Genomic DNA, 24308 nt, shown 5'->3' on the forward strand with positions numbered 1-24308 from the left:
GCTGATAAATGCTCACATCAGATCACGCGATAGCTGTGATTTGTATTGATGATAACTGGTAGTCTTAACACTCAATGCTTTTAGCTCTGGTCATTTGCTTCTTTGCTATCTCTTGCCATTAAAGAGAAGCCCTCTGTAAAGATTTCATTTGAAAATTATGTTATATGAGGGTTACAGGGGCAAGGGTATGTAACTTATTCATTTAAATGAAGTGTTGAAGTATCACCAATTATAATTTAGACTCCAGAAATGGTGATGGTGTGCACTTTCATGGAGGTCACAGTGTTCAGCAGAGTAATGTAGTATGTGTGTGGTATATCTATGATGATTATTGCATACGATGAGACACCAGTGCTCTGTTGATACAGATAAGATGTGTTTACTAATGAAAGTTTTACTCAGCTGTACACCACTATTGCTCATACATAGGGGTTAGGGAGCAAATCCCCTAATCATACAGTATGTATTAAACTTTGATGAGTAACTCATGCACATTTACAGCACTGCTACAGACAGGAATGATACCTCAAATTGTATGTCTTGTTACTGTTCTACTTTTCGAAGTGAACAAATATGATTACAATTTTTGCCTGGTGGACAGTAAAATGGGTAAAAATAATTGAATTCACTGATGGAGCAACTCGAGCCATAAATACACTGATGAGCCAAAACATAACGTTGATCATCTCCTAACAAGGCCACATGTCAAGGTCTGGGTAGATTAGATGGTAAGCGAACAATCAATTCTCGTAGTCAACGTGTTGAATGCAGGAGAAATGGGCAGGAGTAAAGACTTGAGCTACTTTGACAAGTGCCAAATTGTTATGGCCAGATGACTGGGTCAGAGCATCTCTAAAACAGCAAGGCTTGTGGTGTGCTCCTGGTCAGCAGTGGTGAGTACCTACCGATAGTGTTCCAAGGATGGACAAACCACAAACCAGTGACAGGGTGTTGGGTGTCCAAGGCTCGTCAATACACGAGGGCAACAAAGGCTATTCCATCTGGTCTGAACCGACAGAAGGGCTACTGTGGCACAAGTCACAGAAAATTTTAATGATGGTTACGGGAGGAATGTGTCACAACACACAGTGCATCACACACTGCTACATATCGGGCTGCGTAGCCTCAGACCGGTACGAGTGCCCATGATGACCCGTCAACCGTTGAAAGTGCCTACAATGGGCACGCAAGCATCGGAACTGGACCTTGGAGCAATAGAAGAAGGTTGCCTGGTCCGATGAGTCCTGTTTTCTTTTACATCACGTGGACGGCGTGTACGTGTGCACCGTTTACCTGGGGAAGTGATGGCACCAGGATGCACTGTTGGAAGATGACAAACCTGGGTCCAGTCATTCATGTGAACGTCAATTTGACACGTGCCACCTACCTAAACATCGTTGCAAACCAGGCACACTCCTTCATGGCAATGGTGTTCCCTGATGGCAGTGGCCTCTTTCAGCACTATAATGCACCCTGCCACACTGCACACATTGTTCAATAATGGTTTGAGGAACATGATGAAGAGTTCAGGGTGTTGCCCTGGCCTCCAAATTCCCCAGATCTCAGTCCGAATGAGCATCAGTGGGATGTGCTGGACCAACAAGTCTGATCCACGGCGGCTCCACCTTGCAACTTACAGGACTTGAAGGATCTGCTGCTAATGTCTTGGTGCCAGATACCACAGGACACATTCAGGGGTCTTGTAGAGTCTATGCCTCGGCAGGTCGGTGCTGATTTGATGGCACGTGAAGGACCAACAGCATATTAGGCAGGTGGTCATAATGTTTTGGCTCATCAGTTTAGGGACTAGAGGTTGACCAATATTGGATTTTGCAGATAGCGATAACTAAGCTGGTGGAAAAGGTTAATAACAGATTAATTGAATGTTAAAAAACATTTCTTAGTCTTTCCTTACTGTGACGGACACAGACATAGAGGCTACAAGAGTCTAAAATGAATAAAATTCCAGATGCAGTTTATTGTGCAAGCAAAATCCCAATAATTATAACCAGAAAAAAAAAAAAAAAAAAAAAAAAAAAGATTTAGTGCATAACGCAAGGCTTTTAACTATAAACAAGCCCAAAATACTCCACTGACCCAGCTCACACAAACAGATAAATATTCTACAATAAACATAAACACTATAATTAAACATGGTTAAACTGTATAACAAACATGAACAGTAATTCATAAACAGTAGGTCATGATTAGTCAGCGATTACTTGTCATAACTGTCTGGTTTTCTGGTCATTTATTATTAAATAAAAGCAGACATTTTCCTTTTTCTCTAGTTACACCATCAGCCAAAATCAACACGAATTAACATGAAATTATGATTAACTGTTATACTGTAGAAGCAAGGCATTACTACCCTTCAGCACTGGCCACGAAAAAAAAAAAACATATAGTTGACTATCTGTGTAGATTTTTGTAGATAACCGATAGTTTCAAAAAGCAACCATTGCCGATACATTTATATATCTGTCAACCTCTACTAGGGACCAGAATATCAGAGCCTTGAGAGGTGGGCTATTTTGACTTTAGTCCCTTAGCAATCCCCCAGCAATCCACCCAGAATATCCTAGATACCACACAGCGAAATCTTGGAACCACCCAGTACAAAATAGCATTGAAGCGGTGAGGTTTGCATGGGGAATCTAGATAATTTTGTTATGGACCACAATAACAATATAATAGGCAATATTGTAAAGCTCTCAAGGCTCTGATATTCTGGTCCCTAGTAGAGGTTGACAGATATATCAATGTATCGGCAATGGTTGCTTTTTGAAACTATCGGTTATCTACACTGTTTCAAAAATGCATTCACATTAAGTGAAATCACATGAAAGTGAGTTCCGTCATCAAAACATCAATGTACAGTTGAAACAACAAATAACTGTTTAGTACTTTTGAAACCTGGCATAGAAAAAGACCAATATTATCCATTTTGCCAAATCAGACCAATACATGTAAAAAAAAAAAAAACTAATATAGGCCGATACCAATATGGTCACTGATTTGTTGTGCATCCCTTTATTGTTTCTTCTCCTGCAAGGCAGCACATTTAGTCTCATTACAGCAGCTGACAAGATTACACTAGCCTCTAAACAGACAAGTCCACCATTAGGGAATCTAAATAAGCATCTAAATGCACATTCAATTCAAGTACATTTCAACTGCAAGGACAGTTTCTTTTCTATGCTGTCTTACTCAGGGACAGAACAGTGGTAGTTCATGAGTGGCATTATTGTGTAGATATTAAATACAACAAACTGCTCTCAGACAAAGAAAACAAAACACTTCTTATACTGCATGCAGTACTGGAACAAAGTAAAACATATTATAAAAATGTATTTAAACCTGTTGTCATAAGATATCTATCTATCTATCTGTCTATCTATCTATCTATGTATCTGTCTGTCTGTCCGTCCGTCCATCCGTCTGTCCGTCCGTTTTTCTATCTATTTATCTGTCCGTTCATTTATCCATCCATCCGTCCGTCTATCTGTCTGTCCATCCATCTGTCCATTTTCTATCTATCTATTTATCTGTATGTCCGTCCGTTTTTCTATCTATCTGTTGATCTGTCCGTTCATCTATCTATCTATCTATCTATCCATCCGTCCATTTTTCTATCTATCTATTTATCTGTCCATCCATTTTTCTATCTATCTGTTCGTTCATCTATCTATCTATCTATCTATCTATCTATCTATCTATCTATCTATCTGTCCGTCCATCCGTTTATCTATCTGTCTGTCCATCCATCCTTCCATTTTCTATCTATCTATTTATCTGTCCGTCCGTTTTTCTATCTATCTATTTATCTGTCTGTCCGTTTTTCTATCTATTTATCTGTTCGTTCATCTATCTATCTATCTATCTATCTATCTATCTATCTATCTATCTATCTATCTGTCTGTCCATCCATCTGTCCATTTTCTATCTATCTATTTATCTGTCCGTCTGACCGTTTTTCTATCTATCTATTTATCTGTCTGTCCGTCCGTTTTTCTATCTATTTATCTGTCTGTCCGTCCATTTTTCTATCTATTTATCTGTTCGTTCATCTGTCTGTCTATCTATCTATCTATCTATCTATCTGTCTATCTATCTATCTATCTATCTATCTATCTATCTATCTGTCCATCCATCCATCCATCCTTTTTTCTTTCTATCTATTTATCTGTCCGTTCATCCATCCATCTATCTATCTATCTATCTATCTATCTATCTATCTATCTATCTGTCCGTCCGTCCGTCCGTCTGTCTGTCTATCTGTCTGTCCATCCATCCGTGCATTTTCTATCTATCTATTTATCTGTCTGTCTGTCCGTTTTTCTATCTATCTATTTATCTGTCTGTCCGTCCATTTTTCTATCTATTTATCTGTTCGTTCATCTATGTATCTATCTATCTATCTATCTATCTATCTATCTATCTATCTATCTATCTGTCTGTCCATCCATCCGTCCTTTTTTCTATCTATTTATCTGTCTGTCCATCCATTTTTTCCTATCTATTTATCTGTTCGTTCATCTGTCTGTCTATCTATCTATCTATCTATCTATCTATCTATCTATCTATCTATCTGTCCATCCATCCGTCCATTTTCTATCTATCTATTTATCTGTCCGTCCATTTTTCTATCTATCTATTTATCTGTCTGTCCATCCATTTTTTCTATCTATCTATTGATCTGTCCGTTCATCTATCTATCTATCTATCTATCTATCTATCTATCTATCTATCTATCTATCTATCTGTCTGTCTGTCCATCCATCCATCCATCCATCCGTTTTTTCTATCTATCTATTTATCTGTCCGTCCGTCCATCTGTTTATCCGTTTTTCTATTTATCTGTCCGTCCGTCTTTCTATCTATTTATCTGTCCGTTCATCCATCTATCTATCTATCTATCTATCTATCTATCTATCTATCTATCTATCTATCTATCTATCTGTGTATCTATCTATCTATCTGTCTGTCTGTCCATCCATCCATCCGTTTTTCTATCTATCTATTTATCTGTCCGTCCATCCATCTGTTTGTCCGTTATTCTATCTATTTATCTGTCCGTCCGTCCGTCCATCTTTCTATCTATTTATCTGTCCGTTCATCCATCTATCTATCTATCTGTCTATCTATTTATCTGTCTGTCCGTCCATTTTTTTATCTATCTATTTATCTGTCCGTCCGTCCATTTCTCTGTCCATTTTTCTATCTATCTATTTATCTGTCCGCCCATCCGTTTTTCTATCTATCTATTTATCTGTCTGTCTGTCCGTTTTTCTATCTATCTATTTATCTGTCTGTCCGTCCATTTTTCTATCTATTTATCTGTTCGTTCATCTATGTATCTATCTATCTATCTATCTATCTATCTATCTATCTATCTATCTGTCTGTCCATCCATCCGTCCTTTTTTCTATCTATTTATCTGTCTGTCCATCCATTTTTTCTATCTATCTATTTATCTGTTCGTTCATCTGTCTATCTATCTATCTATCTATCTATCTATCTATCTATCTATCTGTCCATCCATCCGTCCATTTTCTATCTATCTATTTATCTGTCCGTCCATTTTTCTATCTATCTATTTATCTGTCTGTCCATCCATTTTTTCTATCTATCTATTGATCTGTCCGTTCATCTATCTATCTATCTATCTATCTATCTATCTATCTATCTGTCTGTCTGTCCATCCATCCATCCATCCATCCGTTTTTTCTATCTATCTATTTATCTGTCCGTCCGTCCATCTGTTTATCCGTTTTTCTATTTATCTGTCCGTCCGTCTTTCTATCTATTTATCTGTCCGTTCATCCATCTATCTATCTATCTATCTATCTATCTATCTATCTATCTATCTATCTATCTGTGTATCTATCTATCTATCTGTCTGTCTGTCCATCCATCCATCCGTTGTTCTATCTATCTATTTATCTGTCCGTCCGTCCGTCCATCTTTCTATCTATTTATCTGTCCGTTCATCCATCTATCTATCTATCTGTCTATCTATTTATCTGTCTGTCCGTCCATTTTTCTATCTATCTATTTATCTGTCCGTCCGTCCATTTCTCTGTCCATTTTTCTATCTATCTATTTATCTGTCCGCCCATCCGTTTTTCTATCTATCTATTTATCTGTCCATCTGTCTTCTGTTTTTCTATCAATCCATCCATTTATTCATCTTTTACTCTGTCTTATTCTTTGTTCCATTCTCCTGCAGTTCTTGTAGGGAAATTAGTTTTGAATTCACTTGTTTCTGAATTCAAAACACAAAGCCTCATAACAACACGATGTGAAGGTACTAAATATTAAATTCTGTGGTTGTTCTTGCAGCCTTTAGGGAGCTAGAATAACCCCAGAATCCAGATGTACATGTAAGGGTGTGCCGTACCTCAGAGAACATGCACCTTTTCAACACTTCTGAGCCTTTTCATTTTTATTTCATAATGTTTGTGAGGTGACACACGTAGCGAATGAAACCGCTGAAAGCAAACTCATTCAAATTTCCCTCAGTTTTCTTCTGTCCTTTGTGATTTTTAGTCTCCTTCTCCAGCAAAAGGACAATAGCATTTGAGTACAGGGCAGTGGGCTTGAATAGGCTGCCATTTCTCCACTGATGTTTATCATGTCTGTCTCTTTGATGCATTCAGCACATAAAAAGGCTTATGTGGGTCATGTTGCATTAATTGAGCGCACTGTCCTTTCAAAAACTCGCTAAATTAAGCAACATGAAATATTCACATTTGCTCATGGTTCATCATTCAATGGCACATTTAAAGGGATAGTTTAGCCCAAAATGAAAATTTGTCATCATTTACTCACCCTCTTATTGCTGTCCATGTAAGAAAGAAAGTCATATGGGTTTGAAACAATATAAGGTTGAGTAAATGATAACAGGATTTTCATTTTGGGCTGAACTATTCCTTAAAGTAAGGAACAGCTCTAAGCTGAATTAAGGAAACAGTTCATTTTTATCTTCCCATACAGAGATACATTTTCAAGGCAATATTTTTTTTTCTTTGCCCTCTAATGTGGCCGTGTCTCCTTGTTTTGTTGGTTTTGAAAAATGAGATGCCATTTAATATTTAAAGTTTGGAGCACTTTTCATGTGGAGAAATCTAATCACTAACCTAATAAATTCTTCTCACCTCTACGACCTGTATGAATGCATTCATTTCAGAGCTCAGATCTCAAATCAACATTTTCTTTTTTGCCTCTGTGTCTGAGACCACCAACTCATGTGGCTTGTTGAGTGCGTTGCCACGGAGACATAGTGCGTGTGGAGGCTTCATGCCATCCACCGCAGCATCTACACTCAACTTACCACGTGTCTCACCGAGAACAAACCACATTATAGCGACCACAAGGAGGTTAACCCATGTGACTCTACCCTCCCTAGCAACTGGGCCAATTTGGTTGCTTAGGAAGCCTGGCTGGAGTCACTCAGCACGCCCTGGGATTCAAACTAGCGAGCTAGTGAACTCCAGGGGTGGTAGCCAGCGTCTTTTACCACTGAGCTACCCAGGCCCCCTCAAATCAACATTTTCAAACCTTCTCATGTCCCTTATTTTGATCTCCTGGGCCCAGTTGTTCAAAAAGTTTAATCTGGATCAGAACGATCTGGATTTGGAAATCCCATGTTTTGCTATCCAGGATCAGGTAATCATTTTACGTTTGTGCCGGTTTTTCAAAGCAACATTAGATTGGATAACCCTAATCCAGATACAAACTTTTCAAGTTTACCAAATTCGGATTACCAGTGCTGCTATTGGGACTACATATCACAATGTAGGCTACTAGCTATGTAAAGAACAACAGGTAGAATGGCCAGCGTGGGGTCACTTTAAGTGTTTTTATTTGAAGAGACAGAAAAGAGCACAATAAAACAATACAAGCATCCCCTTCCATTTTCAGTTTCTGTTAAACAGTCAGACCCCTCATCTGACCCACAATAAATAAATAAAAACAAACAAATATGCATTATTCACAAATACATTGTGGATATTTTGAACGTGTTTTAAATCATAAAAACGCTAAATGTCCCACTCTGTGATGATGTTTATGATGCACCTGAGCCTGTTGAAGACCCAGACCAACCTCCTGCATTCTCTCAGAATGAGAGACTGACTGGATGTGCAATAAGGGATGCAGTTGTTAGAAACTACTTTTGACTGGTTCATCTCTGATGATTGTGCCATTTTAATTAATGTACCGTGATAAATGACAGTTAAAATTAAATATATTATTTTTGTTTGATATTGACAATTGTTTAGGGAATTATTTTATGGGGACTGTTTTTTTTTTAATTTTATTTTTTTTTTAACTTTACTGAAAGGCATAATAGGGAGCTTAATGTCTACTTTATCTAATTTATATAATATAATATAATATAATATAATAATATAATCTTAACAGTTAAAATATAAATAAATGTATATATAGGACATGATTCAAATGTTGTGTTATTTGACCAGTTTTAAAGTTTTACTACATTTTATTCCTGAAATCCACCCTGAATCCACCCTTCTGCTGGGATCAGGATAATCCTGATTTTTTGGATCAAAGGGATCCCAATCCTACTAAAAAATTAAAAAACACATACTGAAGGTTTGATCCAGATCAAAACCAAGACTGGATTACGTGATCTAATCCGATTTCAGAATCCTTTTTTTTTCTTTTGAACAACTCTTTTCAAGATTTGATACAATGCGATTGCAGAAATCCAATCAGATTACTTCTGAACAACTGGGCCCATAGTTTAGACATCCTCTAATTCTTTCAGTGCTGATCTATTTCAAGTGCTCTGTGATGTTTCAGCATTGCGTGTAAGGTTATATAGGCTCAGAGAACTCAGAACTGTTTAACACATGCAGAACTTTGTATTGATCCATCCCGTAAGACTTGTTAGAGCTTGGTGTTGGCTCTCAGCAAACTCTCTTTCATTCTGAATTTACTAGGAACAGCGTAAATTACAACAGCTAAATAAAGACACATATTTTTTAGTTTTGGAACTGCCTAAAAGGTCATAAACAGGTAGGGCTGGGTATCAATACAGATTTCCTGATTTGAACAGATTCCGATTCATGAGGTCTTGAAATACGATACAGTTGATATAATTTAATTCAGATCTAATTCATTTGGGTATATTTAGGCTATAATGTCCATTTTGCTTGATATATGAAAGAAATTCTCTACTAGCTAATGCTGTAAATTATTAAGGATACCTTATAACGTTGTACATTATGAAAATATTAATTTCCAAACTGTGCAGTTCAGTTGCTATTTATTTAACAGATATTATATTCTACACAACCAAAACAGAAGTAAACTGTAAAGTAAAAGGTTGACTGATCATGAAATTGGAAAAATCCATATTGGATTCATTAAAATGTAGATTGTGATTAATCAGAAAATCAATATTTTTACTCAGACCTAACTGGGTGTGACATAACAAGGATCAAGCGGCTAAGTCATTTGACTGTCCAAGCTAAAAGCAAATTTGTTTGACGTAACAAAATCACAGCCGATCAGAACATATTTGTGTGATTCTCACAAAAATTGTCAAGAAAATTTCCTGGTCCTATTTTACTCCAAAATCAAGAGAAACAAATAAGAAATTATATTTTTCATATAGAAAATGAAGCCTATTTTTTTGGGCCATTAAGTAACTTGAAGCATATGGCATCAAATTATTATCAACAGAGCTTGAAAAAAAAAAAAAAAAAAAAAGTCACTGGGTGTAATTTGATGTTACTGAAAAATGTTACTGTTCATTTTCATGAATTCACCTCCTAGAAATTTGTGTTGTAAAATTCAGGTCTCAATATTACTTAAAAATTAGCAACCTGAATTTTGACATCTGAATTTCACAACTAAAATTTCAACGAGAATTCTTTAAAAATATTTTCAAATATTTAAAATTAACAGCGAAATTTTTCGGTGGCTTTTTCATATTTAAGCTATGCTGATATAAATTTAATGTGATAGAAGCAATCCTGCCCACACTGGTAGCTGTGTATATGCTTTTTATCTACAAGAGGTAGACCGATATATCGGTTTTACAGATAGTTGCTGATAGTTTTTTTTTTATTCTTCCATGTTACACTGTGGTCAGCACAGGAGGATTCTACAGTTCTTATAACAGCAGCAGAAGTGAAATAAAAACAAACACTGACACCTTTTGGAGATTTACTGCATCAAAATTTGTCTTCATTGACTATATTCAATCATATTTTCATCCTTACCTCATTGCATATTTTGATTAGATTATAAATTGTTCTAGATTAAAGCAAGGGCATGCAAATTATACAGAGTATACGAAACATACGGAGTATATGGAAACATGCTCTGTCTGCACATACTGACATGTTTATAAACTCAGCAAAAAAGAAACGTCTCTTTTTCAAGACACTGTATTTTAAAGATAATTTTGTAAAAATCCAAATAACTTTACAGATCTTTATTGCAAAGGGTTTAAACAATGTTTTCCATGCTTGTTCAATGAACCATAAACAATTAATGAACATGCACCTGTTGATCCGTCGTTAAGACACTAGCAGCTTACAGACAGTAAGCAATTAAAGTCACTTCACACACACACACACACACACACACACACACACACACACACACACACCAACACATCCTGCTACTCAATCTGCACTTATGATCTGTGAGGAGGATGTGTGCTGGGTCTTTTGGAAACAAAAGACTAGGAAAGCTTCAGGCCCAGATGGTGTCTCACCTGCCTGTCTGAAAGTCTGCGCTGACCAACTGGCCCCCATCTTCACACAGATCTTCAATAGATCACTGGAGCAGTAAGTTCCCTGCAGCTTCAAACGCTCCACCATCATTCTGCCCACCCCCCCCCACCCCCAAAAAAAATAAAAAAATAAAATAAAAAATCACAGGACCTGTTCGTCTCCAGAGTGAGGAAACGTGTAGGTAGAATCACTCTGGACCCCACACACCCTGCCCACTCCCTTTTTGAACTGTTGCCCTCTGCCCAGCGCTACAGAGCACTGAGTTCCAAGACAACCAGGCACAAGAGCAGTTTTTACCCTCAGGCCATTTACCACATGAACAATTAAACTGCCTCAGGACTCCCATAGTGCAATAATGTAAATACATATCTCATGTACATATGTACGTAAATTTACATATTTAATTCAATAACTGTACATACTCCTTACACACCTTACACATACATTACTACTTGCACATGTACATATGCCATTCTCTTATATGTCCTGCTATTACCTTGTTGTATATTCTGCATCTCAATGTAATGTTCTGTGTGCACTTGTTTCTCCTGTCACTCCAAAAATTTCCTTGTGTACATGAGAACACTTGGCAATAAAGCTCATTCTGATTCTGATATGGAATCTCTGCTTGTTGACACATTTTTACCATCACATGGTATATTCCATCATTCTGCTCTGCTCTTCTGTATATCTAGTCTAGTTAGCTGTAAATATGGGCCCATTGGGCCCAAGTCTTCATTCATACTTCACATAATCCTTGTCATAATGAAAGCTATAGACCATTGTAGGAACAAGAAAAGTAGAGCAAGCCCAGGCTTTGATTTTAACTCCTGGGAGAGATATGCGGTGTGTGCTGGGTGTGTGGAGTTTTATTTCATGTATTCTTTCAAAAACAGACAGAAGAGAGTTCCATAAGACAGCTAGTAATATGTACCTCATGGCTCATGTTTAATTAACCGAAGCCCAGCACAGATTCCTCCTAAGAGACTTGTTCTATAGGGACCAGAGAGGCAGAAGCGAATACTATCCATACAGTTCTTTCACCTTATATTGACTCTACTCTGATTTCCCCTTGCAATACACCAGGATTCAATTTTCCGATTCACTTAAGCGCAATCTCATACGTTACAGATCCGATTAAGTCACACGGGCGTGCCATCTATAACAACAAACCTTCAGTGTCTGTTTTGGGTCTCTCTCTCTTTTCTTTTGAACATTATTCTACTGGTTTAACTGCAATCCATCTCTTTCTTCCTTTTCTTTCTCTCTATCTTTTGCCCTAGTTCTGCCGCCTCTTTTCTATCACTCCCTCCTTCCAGTTTTGTCTGAGATGAATCCTCATCAGTTCTCAGTAGTGTTGGCGCTCATGTTGGCCCAGCTATGGGCGTCTTCTCTGGGTTGTCCTTTAAGGTGCCGCTGCTATAGTTTGACTGTGGAATGTGGATCCATCGGACTCAAAGAGATCCCACAAGGCATTGCTCAAGGAACACAGGTGAGTGATCACACGGACACAAGAGGGTTACAAGAGGGGTCTACCCTGCTGAAAACAACGGAATAGCTGGTCACCAGCATATGGTATTCCAACAAGGCTTTTTAAGTAGCTTAACCAGTAAACACTTTCTTGGTTAACCAGCATTAACAAGCAAAGTTTTGTTCGAGAACAACATGGAAGACCAAGGGAGGAACGAAATATAGGCTTACACTAAAGTGAAGTGATATAACTGGAACTGCTGTCAGTTGTGTAGGTCCATTTCAAGACACTGTATGTATAGTTTTGAGAGCAAAAACCAACAAAAAAGCAGTCCAAGCATGAGCCGAGTGGGACTGCGTGAATGTCTTTCTTGTTCTTTCTACTAAATAAATTCAATTTCCTACATAATCGCTTCAGTGTCTGGATACTAATAATAACTCTGTGCTGATGCACCAAAAGACTAAGGATTTCTTTATTTCTAAATCATATTCTTAAGTATGATTTAACTAAATCCTCCACATCCTTTTCTTGCATTATGAAGCTGCTGGCTCAGCGTTTGTTCTATCATTGTGATAACGACGTGCTGTTTATTATTGTGATTTTTTTTTCTCTAAATAGCGCAACTTTATTCTCATAATGCTACGACTTTATTCTCAGAATTTTGACTTTATTCTCCAAGTATTACTGTCATGGGGTTGAGAGACAGGACAAATGGTGCAACCAAATTAAGAAAAGAGATAGTGTGAACTTTACATCCAAACTTACGTGTGACCTTACTAACGGCTGTTGCAACCCCACCTAGGTCTTTAGAAATCAGTCTATTGCATACTGCTGCTTTAAAGAATCTGGAAAACAATATGCTGATCTGAAGATCCTATAGTGTAACATCAAGAACGTTTTCAATCTCCAAAGAACATATAGCCAATTCGAGAACCCTACTGTATATCGTAACAACTGGCTCTTGATAATTGATAAAGTGCTCCAAAGAAACATAATTTTTTTTTTTTTTTTTTTTTAAACATTTATTTTGAAGAATAAGCATTTGACATGGTTTAGCATAGTCTATCTTTAATGGAACTATCACAGGAAGGTAATAAGAGGATACTCTAAAACAAACTCTGATACAATTCTGAAATTGCACTCTTGTTTGTTTATATGTACACAACAACAACAACACAAAATGCAGCAAAGCTGAGATTAAAACTATAGATCATAGAGCTCCAGGTAGTTGTGATTACCCAAATCAAAGACTACAATGCCCAACTTCTCACTGGAAGAGCTTCTTGCCCGTGATCACTTAATTTGCATCTATATACGTTCACCTCGGTCAGATCCTTAATATTACTGCAGCTGGTGAATGTTCATGAGCTGGTGTGCATAAATTGCTTAATTGACCTGTGCAAGCTATGCCTTACAAGCAATTTGCTTCGGCTCTGCCCGTGTTTGATCAAAGACAATAACTTGATAGAAATCAATTTGAAATGTAATTAGTGTAATATGTTGTATCATTAATGCAGATAAATTAGTGAAGACAAGCCACTCAAATGCACGAGTGCTGTTTCAGATTCTGGTCAGTTGATTTGTTTGCATGTTTCAGATCTGCCCATAAGGCTGTATAGGCTCAGAGACAGCTGACCCAGAACTGTTAAAAGCATCCACAACTTTGTATGGATCGATTTTGTAAGACATGTACTTCATAGGGTGTGGATGATGTGCTGGCTCTCAGCAAACTCTCTTTTACTTTAAATTTACCTGGAATATATTAAATTGGAACAACTGAAGAAAGAAACTCTTTTAGTTTTAAAACAGCATAAAAGGACAGTTTTGTCTGTAGGATTTTGCTTGAAGGAACAATAAAGCAGTTTCTTGTCTTTGTTCTTTTATCTAATAAACAAAATACCTAAAAACCGAGCCAGGACTGAAATATAACTCTCAACACTGGGCACTAACCAGGCACATCGCAAAATGTGGCTTCCAGCCAGAAGTAAATTTGACTGTTTACACTGAAAGTGAAAACACCGTCAAATTATTAATAATATACAGCTTTGTGGAGCAAACTGATAAAGATTTGCAAAATGTACAAATTTGCCAAATTTACAAAGTGACCAGAAATAATTCATTTTCAGACACCTTTTTAAATGTCTTGTTGCATGGACACAGTTGGTTAGGACAGAAGCTAAGGTTAACATGGAAGAATCAACAAGGCTTTATGGTTGTATGTTTATGGATGAACTGACTCGAAACACTGTCTCTCACTTGCGGTGCAGACACAATGAGAGTCTGTGGCTATGTTCGTAATAACATACTATTCTTACTATTGCTCTAGAATATAGTATACTGTGCACAGTATGCAATTTTCTGTATGCATAGAATACCCAGATGTCTTATTTCATTTGCAGTCACACTTTATATTAACTAATATCTACTCGCATTATAAATACATACAATACAATGAATATGTTGTTTAACTACATGTTGTTCAGCAAAAGATTCACATTTGCTGCTACTGAGGTTTCGGTATGGGTAAGTTAAGGAGTCGGGATAGGGTTATGGTTTAGGGGTAAGGGTTGGGTAAGGGTTAGGTTTAGGTTAAGGTTTAGGAGTTAGGTTAACAGTGTAACTACATATGTAATAAAATGTAAGTACAATGCAACAACACATATAGTATATACATAATAAGTAAATTGTATCACATGCTTAAGTACATAGTAATTAAAGACACCTAATATGATATTTGTCTATAAAACTGATACAGGCAAAATATCATTGCTGATATTACTGGATCTCAGTGCTGCCTTTGAATGCCTTGGATGTTGTATTTGGCAACAAAGACGAAATTCACAAGGTGAACACATACATTGACTCCAGGGATCTTAAGACAAAGAAATCAAGGAATCTAGGTGTCATTTTGGAGTCAGACCTTAGCTTCAGTAGTCAAAGCAATAACTAAATCAGCCTACTATCATCTAAAAAATATAGCGAGAATTAGATGTTTTGTATCCCAGTCAACACTTAGAGATACTTGTTCATGCATTCATCACCAGCAGGATGGACTATTGCAATGGACTCCTCATCAGTCTTCCCAAAAAGACCATTAGACACCTGCAGCTCATTCAAAATGCTGCTGTCAGGATACTCACCAGAACCAAAAACACTGAGCATATTACTCCAGTCCTCAGGTCTTTACACTGGCTTCCGGTAACATTTAGAATGGATTTTAAAGTACCATTACTCGTTTATAAATCACTCAATGGCCTAGGATCTAAATACATTGCAGATATGCTTATTGAATATAAAACTAACAGACCTCTCAGATCATTAGGATCAATTCAGTTAGAAATACCAAGGGTTCACTTAAAACAAGGTGAGACAGCGTTTAGCGATTATGCCACCTGCAGTTGGAACCAGCTTCCAGAAGGGAAACTGCAAATCCACATCTGTTTAGCTGTGCATCTGCTGACTGAACACTGTGCTGCACTCACTGATTGCACTGCATTATTTTATATCTGTATTCTTTTCCTTTCTTTATTAATGTATATAATTTTTTACTTAAAAAAAAAAAAAAATATATATATATATATATATATATATATATATATATATATATATATATATATATATATTTTTTTTTTTACTTTCATTCGTATTTCTTGTTTTTAATTTGTTTAAAAAAAAAGATCTTGTATTTTATTTATAATTTTTATGTAAAGCACTATGAATTTCCATCGTGTATGAATACATTTGTGTAAGTATCAGTTTGTGCTAGATAAATAAACTTGCCTTGCCTAATATAAAGTGGATCCCATTTGCCAAAATGAGCAGTATGCAAGACTGTCCATTTCCACTGTAATGAATCAACAGGAAGCGATATTGGCCATGATTTTTAACATCTCTTTCTTGACTCATTATTTGATAGGACTGCAAAATGTTGACATTTTGATACAAAATTGGATTACACATGCAAAATAATTTTTTTCATAGATAATTTCACATTAATTGCTCTAAAATACAGTGCTACTGTACTAATGATTTTCTTTCCATGTAACTTGTGTCCTAGACCATCTTTCTTCAGGACAATGCCATTGGACAGATCCGTCAGCGGGATCTATCTGACTTCGGTCAACTGCACTACCTCTACCTGCAGAACAACAGTATCTCCACCCTGGAAGCTGGGGCTTTCAGAAATCTGGGCCTGCTTCTGGAGCTCGCTTTTAACGGAAACCGAATTCACTTGATCACTGCGGACGTGTTCCGTGGCCTGGATCACCTGCGCATTCTTTACCTCGCAGGAAACCAAATCATCAGACTGGAGGACTACACTTTCCGTGGACTGCAGGTAGAGGAACTGTCCCAACTTATTAACTTATGTTCCACAGACATTTTTCAAATGTTTCAACATTGTCATAGAACGTGTCCGCATCATATTCATCTCAAAATAAAAAAAAAAGTAACAAGAAATGTGTTTTTGCATAAAGAATATAAAGCTTATTTTAGAACAATTATGAATACAGTTTAATTTTGATTACTGAAGTGAGGGAAAAAATTATGTTATTTAGGTTGTATTTATACATGATGGTATTTATTTTAGTTATTTAGTATTTTTACTGCCTTTTTGCTTATTTTAATGCAAATATATATATATTTTACTGTTATATATATAACAGTAATATTTAATGAGAATCATCATTGAGAATAATGATAATTACAAGAAAACTCAAAAATAGGACATCTGGATGCATTATGGTAATGAGAATTGAGGGGGGAAATGTGGTTAACCAATGAACTGTCACAATTTACAAATCTTAATTTGCCTAAAATTAGGATTAATTATCTTTATTCAAAATACAGTTTCTCATATTTAAAAATATATTAATAGAATTTCTTGATTTTGGGGTGAAATACGACTCGGAAATGTTTTTATGAAATTCACCCAATATTGTAAGACCACTGAATTATTAACATTATTTTAAAATATTTTTTACATTTACACAACCTTTGCATAATTTTAGCCAATATTTATGCAACGTTCCCTAGTACTGTATCTCATTTGACTGTCATGAGAGTGGAAAAAAGAGAAAAGCAGTACTCATAAAAATGAACTAATAAAAAATCTAAATCAATAGGGACTTTATTCTCAGCAATATGGTAATTTGATGGACAGACTGTACTGAAAATCGATGACGCTGTACTATCCTAGATGGCTTTACACAGTGTGTTTTTATTTTAACCATGATTATACTGAAGATGATGATAATAATCATGATGATGGTTATAATGATAAAACAAATTTAAAGTTGAAGACATGTTTGCAGCGTCTGCAGGAGCTGCATTTGCAGGAGAATTCGTTGGAGGTGCTTGGGGATCAAGCTCTGGTGGGTCTGTCCTCTCTGGCTCTTCTGGACCTCAGCAGGAACAACCTGCGAACTCTGAGTCCCGCTTCACTCAAACCCCTCGTCAGTCTGCAGGTGCTCAGAGTCACAGGTAAGATGATTTAGATGATCCCAAATCCATGAAAAATCTCTTTTAAAAGTCTCTTTTAAAGTCTCAATTGTTTCTTCTAGATAGCAATGAGATTAAATGGAGAACAAATGGAAACTGAAGCTTAAAGGCCAAAGTATACTTGTTTTTCTTTTACGTGCCAGTACATCTGCGCATAATGCACATTTGTCATCAGCACAGTATGCGTGGACTGTTCCAGTGAGCCCAGTTTTTCTAGACACTTATTCATATGAAAAAGCCCCAGCTATTTTACACGTGTCTCCTCTGGAGTTTCAGAAGAGAGCTCTACAATAGCTGGATAGCCAGTTTTAGAATATCGCATAAAAAATGCTGGATGGAAACATCTAGATGTGAATAAAGTTTCCAGAATGCATATAAAAAATGTATACGCTTGCTTGAGGTGGATATACTTTTTATTCTGTAGAAGACATGCGCACAAACTACGATACAAATGCATTTGTTGAATATATCCCTATATAATTTATATAGGAATATAGATGCGCATCAAAAAAGTCCAACCTAGTCTCACAGAATGAACGTCACTTCAACTACATTTTTGCAAACTGACTTTTACGTGCTGCGTTCCACATTTTGCTGCAGTTTCCTGGTGAACTTAACTCTAGAGGCACTACAACAGCTGTGCGTTTTATTCACTTTCACACAAATCACGACTACATCGGCTGATTATGACTCTATAAACACTTATCTTTCACACTATTACTCACTCACTGCTATGTTATGATATCGAAAACACTTTTACTATAACTCATAATTTGATAAACGATACATTTTAACACTTGTATTACAGACCCACCTACTTTTACACACTTAATCCAATGTGATTAGCATCTGCGGAAGCTCACATGATAGAGTGTTGGACTTTGGACTCAGAAGACTGTGACTTGAGCCCAGCCAAACACGCAAGCTGACACATGAGACGAAAGTGACATAGAAGAGATCCGAAATTATGTGGTTGCTTCAGAAAATGTGCTTTTCATGTCACATTTGCTTTTTTTCACACTATCAGTTAGGTTTAGCCATTGGTAAATGGTAAGAATGTCTATTTTGTTAACCTCTCATTTGCATTTAGAGAACTATTCATTGAGTTTAGGTTAAAGTTTTCGGTTAGGATGCTACGTTTTACTAATTAAAACTTCCATTTAATATTCACCTTAAAAACCTTGTCTGATTACGACACAATTTCACTCACCTTTGGCGCCACCTGCTGGACATTTCACTAGGAAACTGCAGCAAAACGTGTAATGAAGCACGTAATTTCATTTGCAAAAAAGGTTGCCATAGTCATGTAATGTTCATGAGATCAGGCTTAAAAAGTCATGTGACTTTGCCTCTACAAGCCATGTAAATACATAATTCGCTCAGAGAATATCTCCGATATCATCGCACAGCACCTCAAATGTTGCTTGGGTTATTCTGAAATGCCAAAGCCAAAGCCTGTCATCAGAATTATTGGCAAAATTATCTGACATGCTTTCGCTCCCAGACATAAGGCATCTGCTGCTGAACGCTAGCAAATATGAAGTTCATTAGAGCATTTTGTCTGCACCCTCTAAACCGCAAGTCATTTATTACTTTTAATAAAAGAGCCACAATGGCTTCAACTTCCATTTCCTTTTCTATTTTGTGCTAATTTCTCCAGAAGTGACGATTTTGTTTTCTCTGCGATGGAAATGCTGCTTTATTTGCATTATTATTTTGTAATATTATTATTATTATTATTATTATTATTATTATTATTAATTATTGCATAAATTAAATTAGCAACTTGCATGGAAACATGAAACTGTCTCAAACTGCTCAGATTTGCCTAGATACCATCATTCACCCAAAAATGAAAATTCTGTCACAATTTACTCACTCTCATGTTCCAAAACAAAAGGAAATGTTAGGCAGAATGACAGCTTCAGGTTACTGAGACTAACATACTTCCTGACATCTCCTTTTATGTTCCACAGAAGATAGAATATAAGAATAAACAACATAAGAGGGAGTAAATGATGGCATAATTTTCATTTCTAGGTGAACTATCCCTTTAAGAAGCAATTGAAAAAATAAAACTTGAAGGAAGGTAGATAAGTAGGGTGATGAAACTGGCAGAAAAGAGATATAATATGAAGCGAAAGGAGATTACGAGGGTTTATATAAGAAGACTGTGAAGGAGAAGGAATAGGAAGGTGAGTTTCTTTGGAGTTACAGCAGATTACCTGTAAAATATTTGGATGTGAAAGGTTTGAGTTGTTCCTTTATTACCAAGCTGTCTTTCTTCTCTTGTAGATAACCCATGGCGCTGTGACTGCGCTTTGCACTGGCTGCGCGGCTGGATTAATGAAGAAGGTCAGAGGTTGTTGAGCTCAGCGGAACGCCGGATGCTTTGCGCAGAACCTCCGAGGCTCTCCCACCTCAGTCTGATAGAGGTTCCTGCCAACAGTCTTGTTTGCATCCCTCCCGTAGTGCAGTTGGAGCCCAGCCACCTGACGGTACGTTTGGGAGAGAGTTTGCGTGTTTCTTGCCAGGCGTCTGGATACCCGCAACCCCAGGTCACCTGGAGAAAAGCCTCTCATGGTAAAGCACAGCTGTCTCCACGGGGACTGGTGCAGGAGGTGGGAATGGAAAGAGATGCTAGAAATGGGGGCAGGGTGGTGACTGCCAGACCTGCTGGAAAAGGAGGGAAGTCAAGTCGAGGACCAGTCCGTGGCGTGGACGACAGAGGTGAACGAGAAAGCTTTGATCCAGATACCGGAAGTGGGATGCTGTTTCTTAGCAATGTTACAATGGCGCATGCCGGACGCTACGAATGTGAGGCGTGGAACCCAGGTGGGGTTGCTCGGGTGAACTTTCACCTGTCTGTAAATATGTCATTGTCTTCGTCGGCCTCTGCAATCTGGCCTCGGCTACATTCATCGTCTTACTATCATCCGTCCTCATTCGACGTGAGTCAAGAGCCGCTGTATGAATTGGAAAGCATGGACTTCAACGCCTTAGGAACCGCAACTCAGACAGCCATTGCTGTGGGCATCTCTCTGCTAGCATTGACTGCCCTACTCTTGCTCTGTATGATCTACAGTCGTCATCACCAACGGCAGAAAGAGGAGGGCGGTTATGGCGCCAGCAAGGAGGAGAGCATCCTCTATGTCAATGACTATTCCGACGGTCCCACCACTTTCGCTCAGCTTGAAGAGTACCGAGATGAACGCGGCCATGAGATGTATGTGCTAAACCGCACCAAACCGGTGCTACCTCCCCCACCGAACGCAAACCAACAAGGGGCGACGTTGAAGGCCAGTGAGGCACTACAGAGTCAAGGAATAGTAACCCCAGGCAGGGCAGGAGGCGTCGGTCCCCGCAGGGCTCCTGCAGAAGGAGGTGAAGCGCCTTCGCCCGATCCAGAGGGGCTGTTCATAAACCAGAGTCTGCTGTTTGACACACAGATCGCCTATGAGATCCATTGCTGAACACTATCACTGTGTTCCTTTGCTTGGTGGAAGAACAGTCTTACTCTTCAATGCACTTGAAATGCCCGGGGTTCTTGCCATTGAACATTATCCTGCTTTATTTCCTTTTTCGTTCATAGAGCACAAATTCTTTTTTTTTTTTTGTGATATATAAGGACTAACATGCTTTAAAGCTGGAGTGTTGCAAAAATATTCAGTGATTTCAAACAGGTTTCCCCAAAAGTCCCCCTATTTTCCATTGCTTGGACAAAGAGTCGTTATGGCGCAAAACTCACACCACTGGTGGAGCCAATGTTGCTATGTTGGGTGGGTCAAACAAACAGACAAATGTTGAAAGCACCACTGTGTTTACACTCTTTGGGGAAATCAGTCTGCTAATGGATTATGTATAGTTGACTCTGCACATTAATCTTGGCTAGAAGAAGGTACAGTGTTTTGACACTGAAAAATTACACAAAGCAGCTTTAAAGGATTAGTTCACGCCAATATAGTATTTCTTTTTGCTCTTTTGGAGCTTGACAGGTATGGTCAGTATGAACTGGTATTGTATAGAAAAGAGCTGGGTAAAGTTCTCCTTTTAGAGGAATATTTCGGGTTCAAAACAAGTTAAGCTGAATCGACAGAATTTATGGTATAATGTTGATTACAACAACAAAAAAAAACAAACAAAATGCATTACAGTGAGGCACTTAAAATGGAAGTGAATGGGGCCAATCTGTAAACATTAAAATACTCACTGACTACGTTTACATGGACACCAGAAGCAGCTTATTGCGAGAAAGTGATTTATTGCGAGAAAGTCGTTCCCATTTACATGCACTGTACTGTATTAACCGTGTACTCTTTACTCCTGTATATATGCGGCTCGGTCAGTAAGCAGCTTTCTCCACAGCAACATAATTTCCCTGCGTCGCTTGTGTCAATTGCAAACATGGCATCTGGTGGTATTCCAGAAAGCAGGGTTAGCAACTTACCCGGGGAAGTTTACTCAGTGTAAACAGAAAATCTCAACTTTCAGTTCCAAAACCAAGGTAACTTTCAGGATATGTTAATAGCCATAGCAACTTAGTCTCTGATCCAGTACATTTTCCAACATTGCATACAGTACAATGTCAGTACATTTCAGAAACTGTTGGCACATGTGTGACCTTTTGATAGTGACACAGTGGGCGTGGAAGCTCAGATTGCACACAATATAATACTTTTAAAGCATTATTATGATATACAGCAATCTGTACTTTACCTCACAAATCTTCTGCTCGGCATTTCCAGTCTCACACACCACAGATTTTCATTCAAAGGTGAACAAATTATGTACATTGTGCTATTCTGAAAGGCAAATGCTTAATATTGTAATATTGAAACACAACGGAAAGGCTTCCACACACTGTAAAGAGAGGGCTTTATGTATTTAGCCCTTCTAATAAATTATTTTATTTTATGAAATTAATATTATTAACATATCTGTTAATATCACAGAATGAAATGAAATGATAGAACCCACATTCTTTTTATATTTCCTTCAGTCAATAAATATTAATATGTTATAAAATTACACTCCATTGTATCAATATGCAGGTAATATCTGCAAATTCATAGCTTAAGCAATAACATTTTTCACTCATTCTTCTTCTTCACTAACTAGATAATATGTGTTCATTTCATGGACCACATACATAGCATAGAGGTTAGAGATTTGATCACTTTAATTCATGTACAGAAAGGCAGGGGTGGCTTAGTGGTTAAGGCTCTGGGTTACTGATCAGAAGGTTGGGGGTTCAAGCCCCAGCACTGCCAAGATGCCACTGTTGGGCCCTTGAGCAAGGCCCTTGACCCTATCTGCTCCAGGGGTGCCATATCCCAGCTTAGCTGGGATATGTGAAAAAGAAGAATTTCACTGTATATGTGTGATTAAAATTATAAAAATGCACACATTTCCAGACTTGTTCGTTGTACTCTCTTTATTATCTGAAAACATAAATGAGACATGCTGTAATTTAGAGTAACCTACAGTGCCCTCATTTAGCTTTTATAAAATTATAAGCTTCACATTTCTGCCTTTAAACCTCCAGAATTTGGTCCCATTCACTTCCATTGTAAGTGCCGCACTGTAACCTCGATTTTTGCTTCTTTTTTTTAAAGGAGGGACAAGTCGATTTTTTTCTTTCTTTTCTTTTTTTTTGTGTTTTTTTTGTTGTGGTAATCAACATTATGCCACAAATGCTGTCGATTAAGTTTAACTTGCATTATTAACTTGAAATATTACTTTAACACTGTATGGGTTTGGACAGAATTTTTATTTATGGGAGAACTTTTCCTTTAAGAGAACAAGTGCTGGTTTTTCTGTGAACATATGATTCAGTTAAGGAGTTTGCACAAAGCCAAATGAATGTGCAATGGAAGTATTTGTAAATATTTTAGACCTACCTTGAAAAGAAGAGGTTAATTGAAACTACCAAAAAGTGGAGCTTTATCTTACTGTGAAATGAAAGCACGGACAAAAATTTTGACCAACTCTTGGACAGGGATTGCAAAGACAGAACAAACGACATTTGTGTGAAGCTTTGAGATGTCCCTGTGTCAGACATTTTTATTTTCTCTGCTTGTGTCGGGCAGTGTGAATAGCTTTGATGTCCTTCTTGCAGATGCTGTCTTCATGTTTCTAGTAAGTCTTTACTTTCAGATGCATTCCTGTATGTACTAATTTTTCACATTCAAGGCTAGCAGAAGACGAGGGAGAAAACTTTTGAAAACCAGAACCAAAAGCAGGTGGGTGTATGTCTGCGACAGGCCGAAACCAAGTATACCACTAATGTAGTGGCATCTATTTTCTCTTTAAGGGCCGTTTGCTCTCATCATCTTGACCTCTGTTGGGTTAACACTGTGAACAAACAAATGGAACTCTAGATTCACAGCTTAGTTTTTGTAAGTTATTAGATATGGCAGTTTCTTTGATATAACAGTATTGTTTTTTGAGGGTGTTGATCATTTTTCTTGTTTGCTTTTTTCCCACCAGCATTAAACAGATAAAGAAGTATGGATCATATCAGGGTATATAAGCATTTGTTACATCTCAAGATGTTAGGCTTC

At 37.4% G+C, this 24308-nt stretch overlaps 1 protein-coding gene across 1 annotated transcript in view; it reads left to right on the forward strand.

Moving 5' to 3' along the window:
- The window catches only part of lrrc24 (leucine rich repeat containing 24), a 40732-nt gene extending 16475 nt beyond the window's left edge, over positions 1 to 24257 (forward strand). Inside the window, exons 2-5 of the mRNA XM_051701696.1 lie at positions 12059 to 12267; positions 16304 to 16582; positions 17559 to 17727; positions 20041 to 24257. Coding sequence (XP_051557656.1) covers positions 12106 to 12267; positions 16304 to 16582; positions 17559 to 17727; positions 20041 to 21218 — 1788 coding nt within the window. The 5' untranslated portion in view covers positions 12059 to 12105 and the 3' untranslated portion in view covers positions 21219 to 24257. The remainder of the gene's footprint in view (positions 1 to 12058; positions 12268 to 16303; positions 16583 to 17558; positions 17728 to 20040) is intronic.
- Positions 24258 to 24308: the final 51 nt, after the last annotated feature.

This window comes from Myxocyprinus asiaticus, chromosome 6, assembly GCF_019703515.2.
Source record: "Myxocyprinus asiaticus isolate MX2 ecotype Aquarium Trade chromosome 6, UBuf_Myxa_2, whole genome shotgun sequence".
Classification (NCBI taxonomy): Eukaryota; Metazoa; Chordata; class Actinopteri; order Cypriniformes; family Catostomidae; genus Myxocyprinus; species Myxocyprinus asiaticus.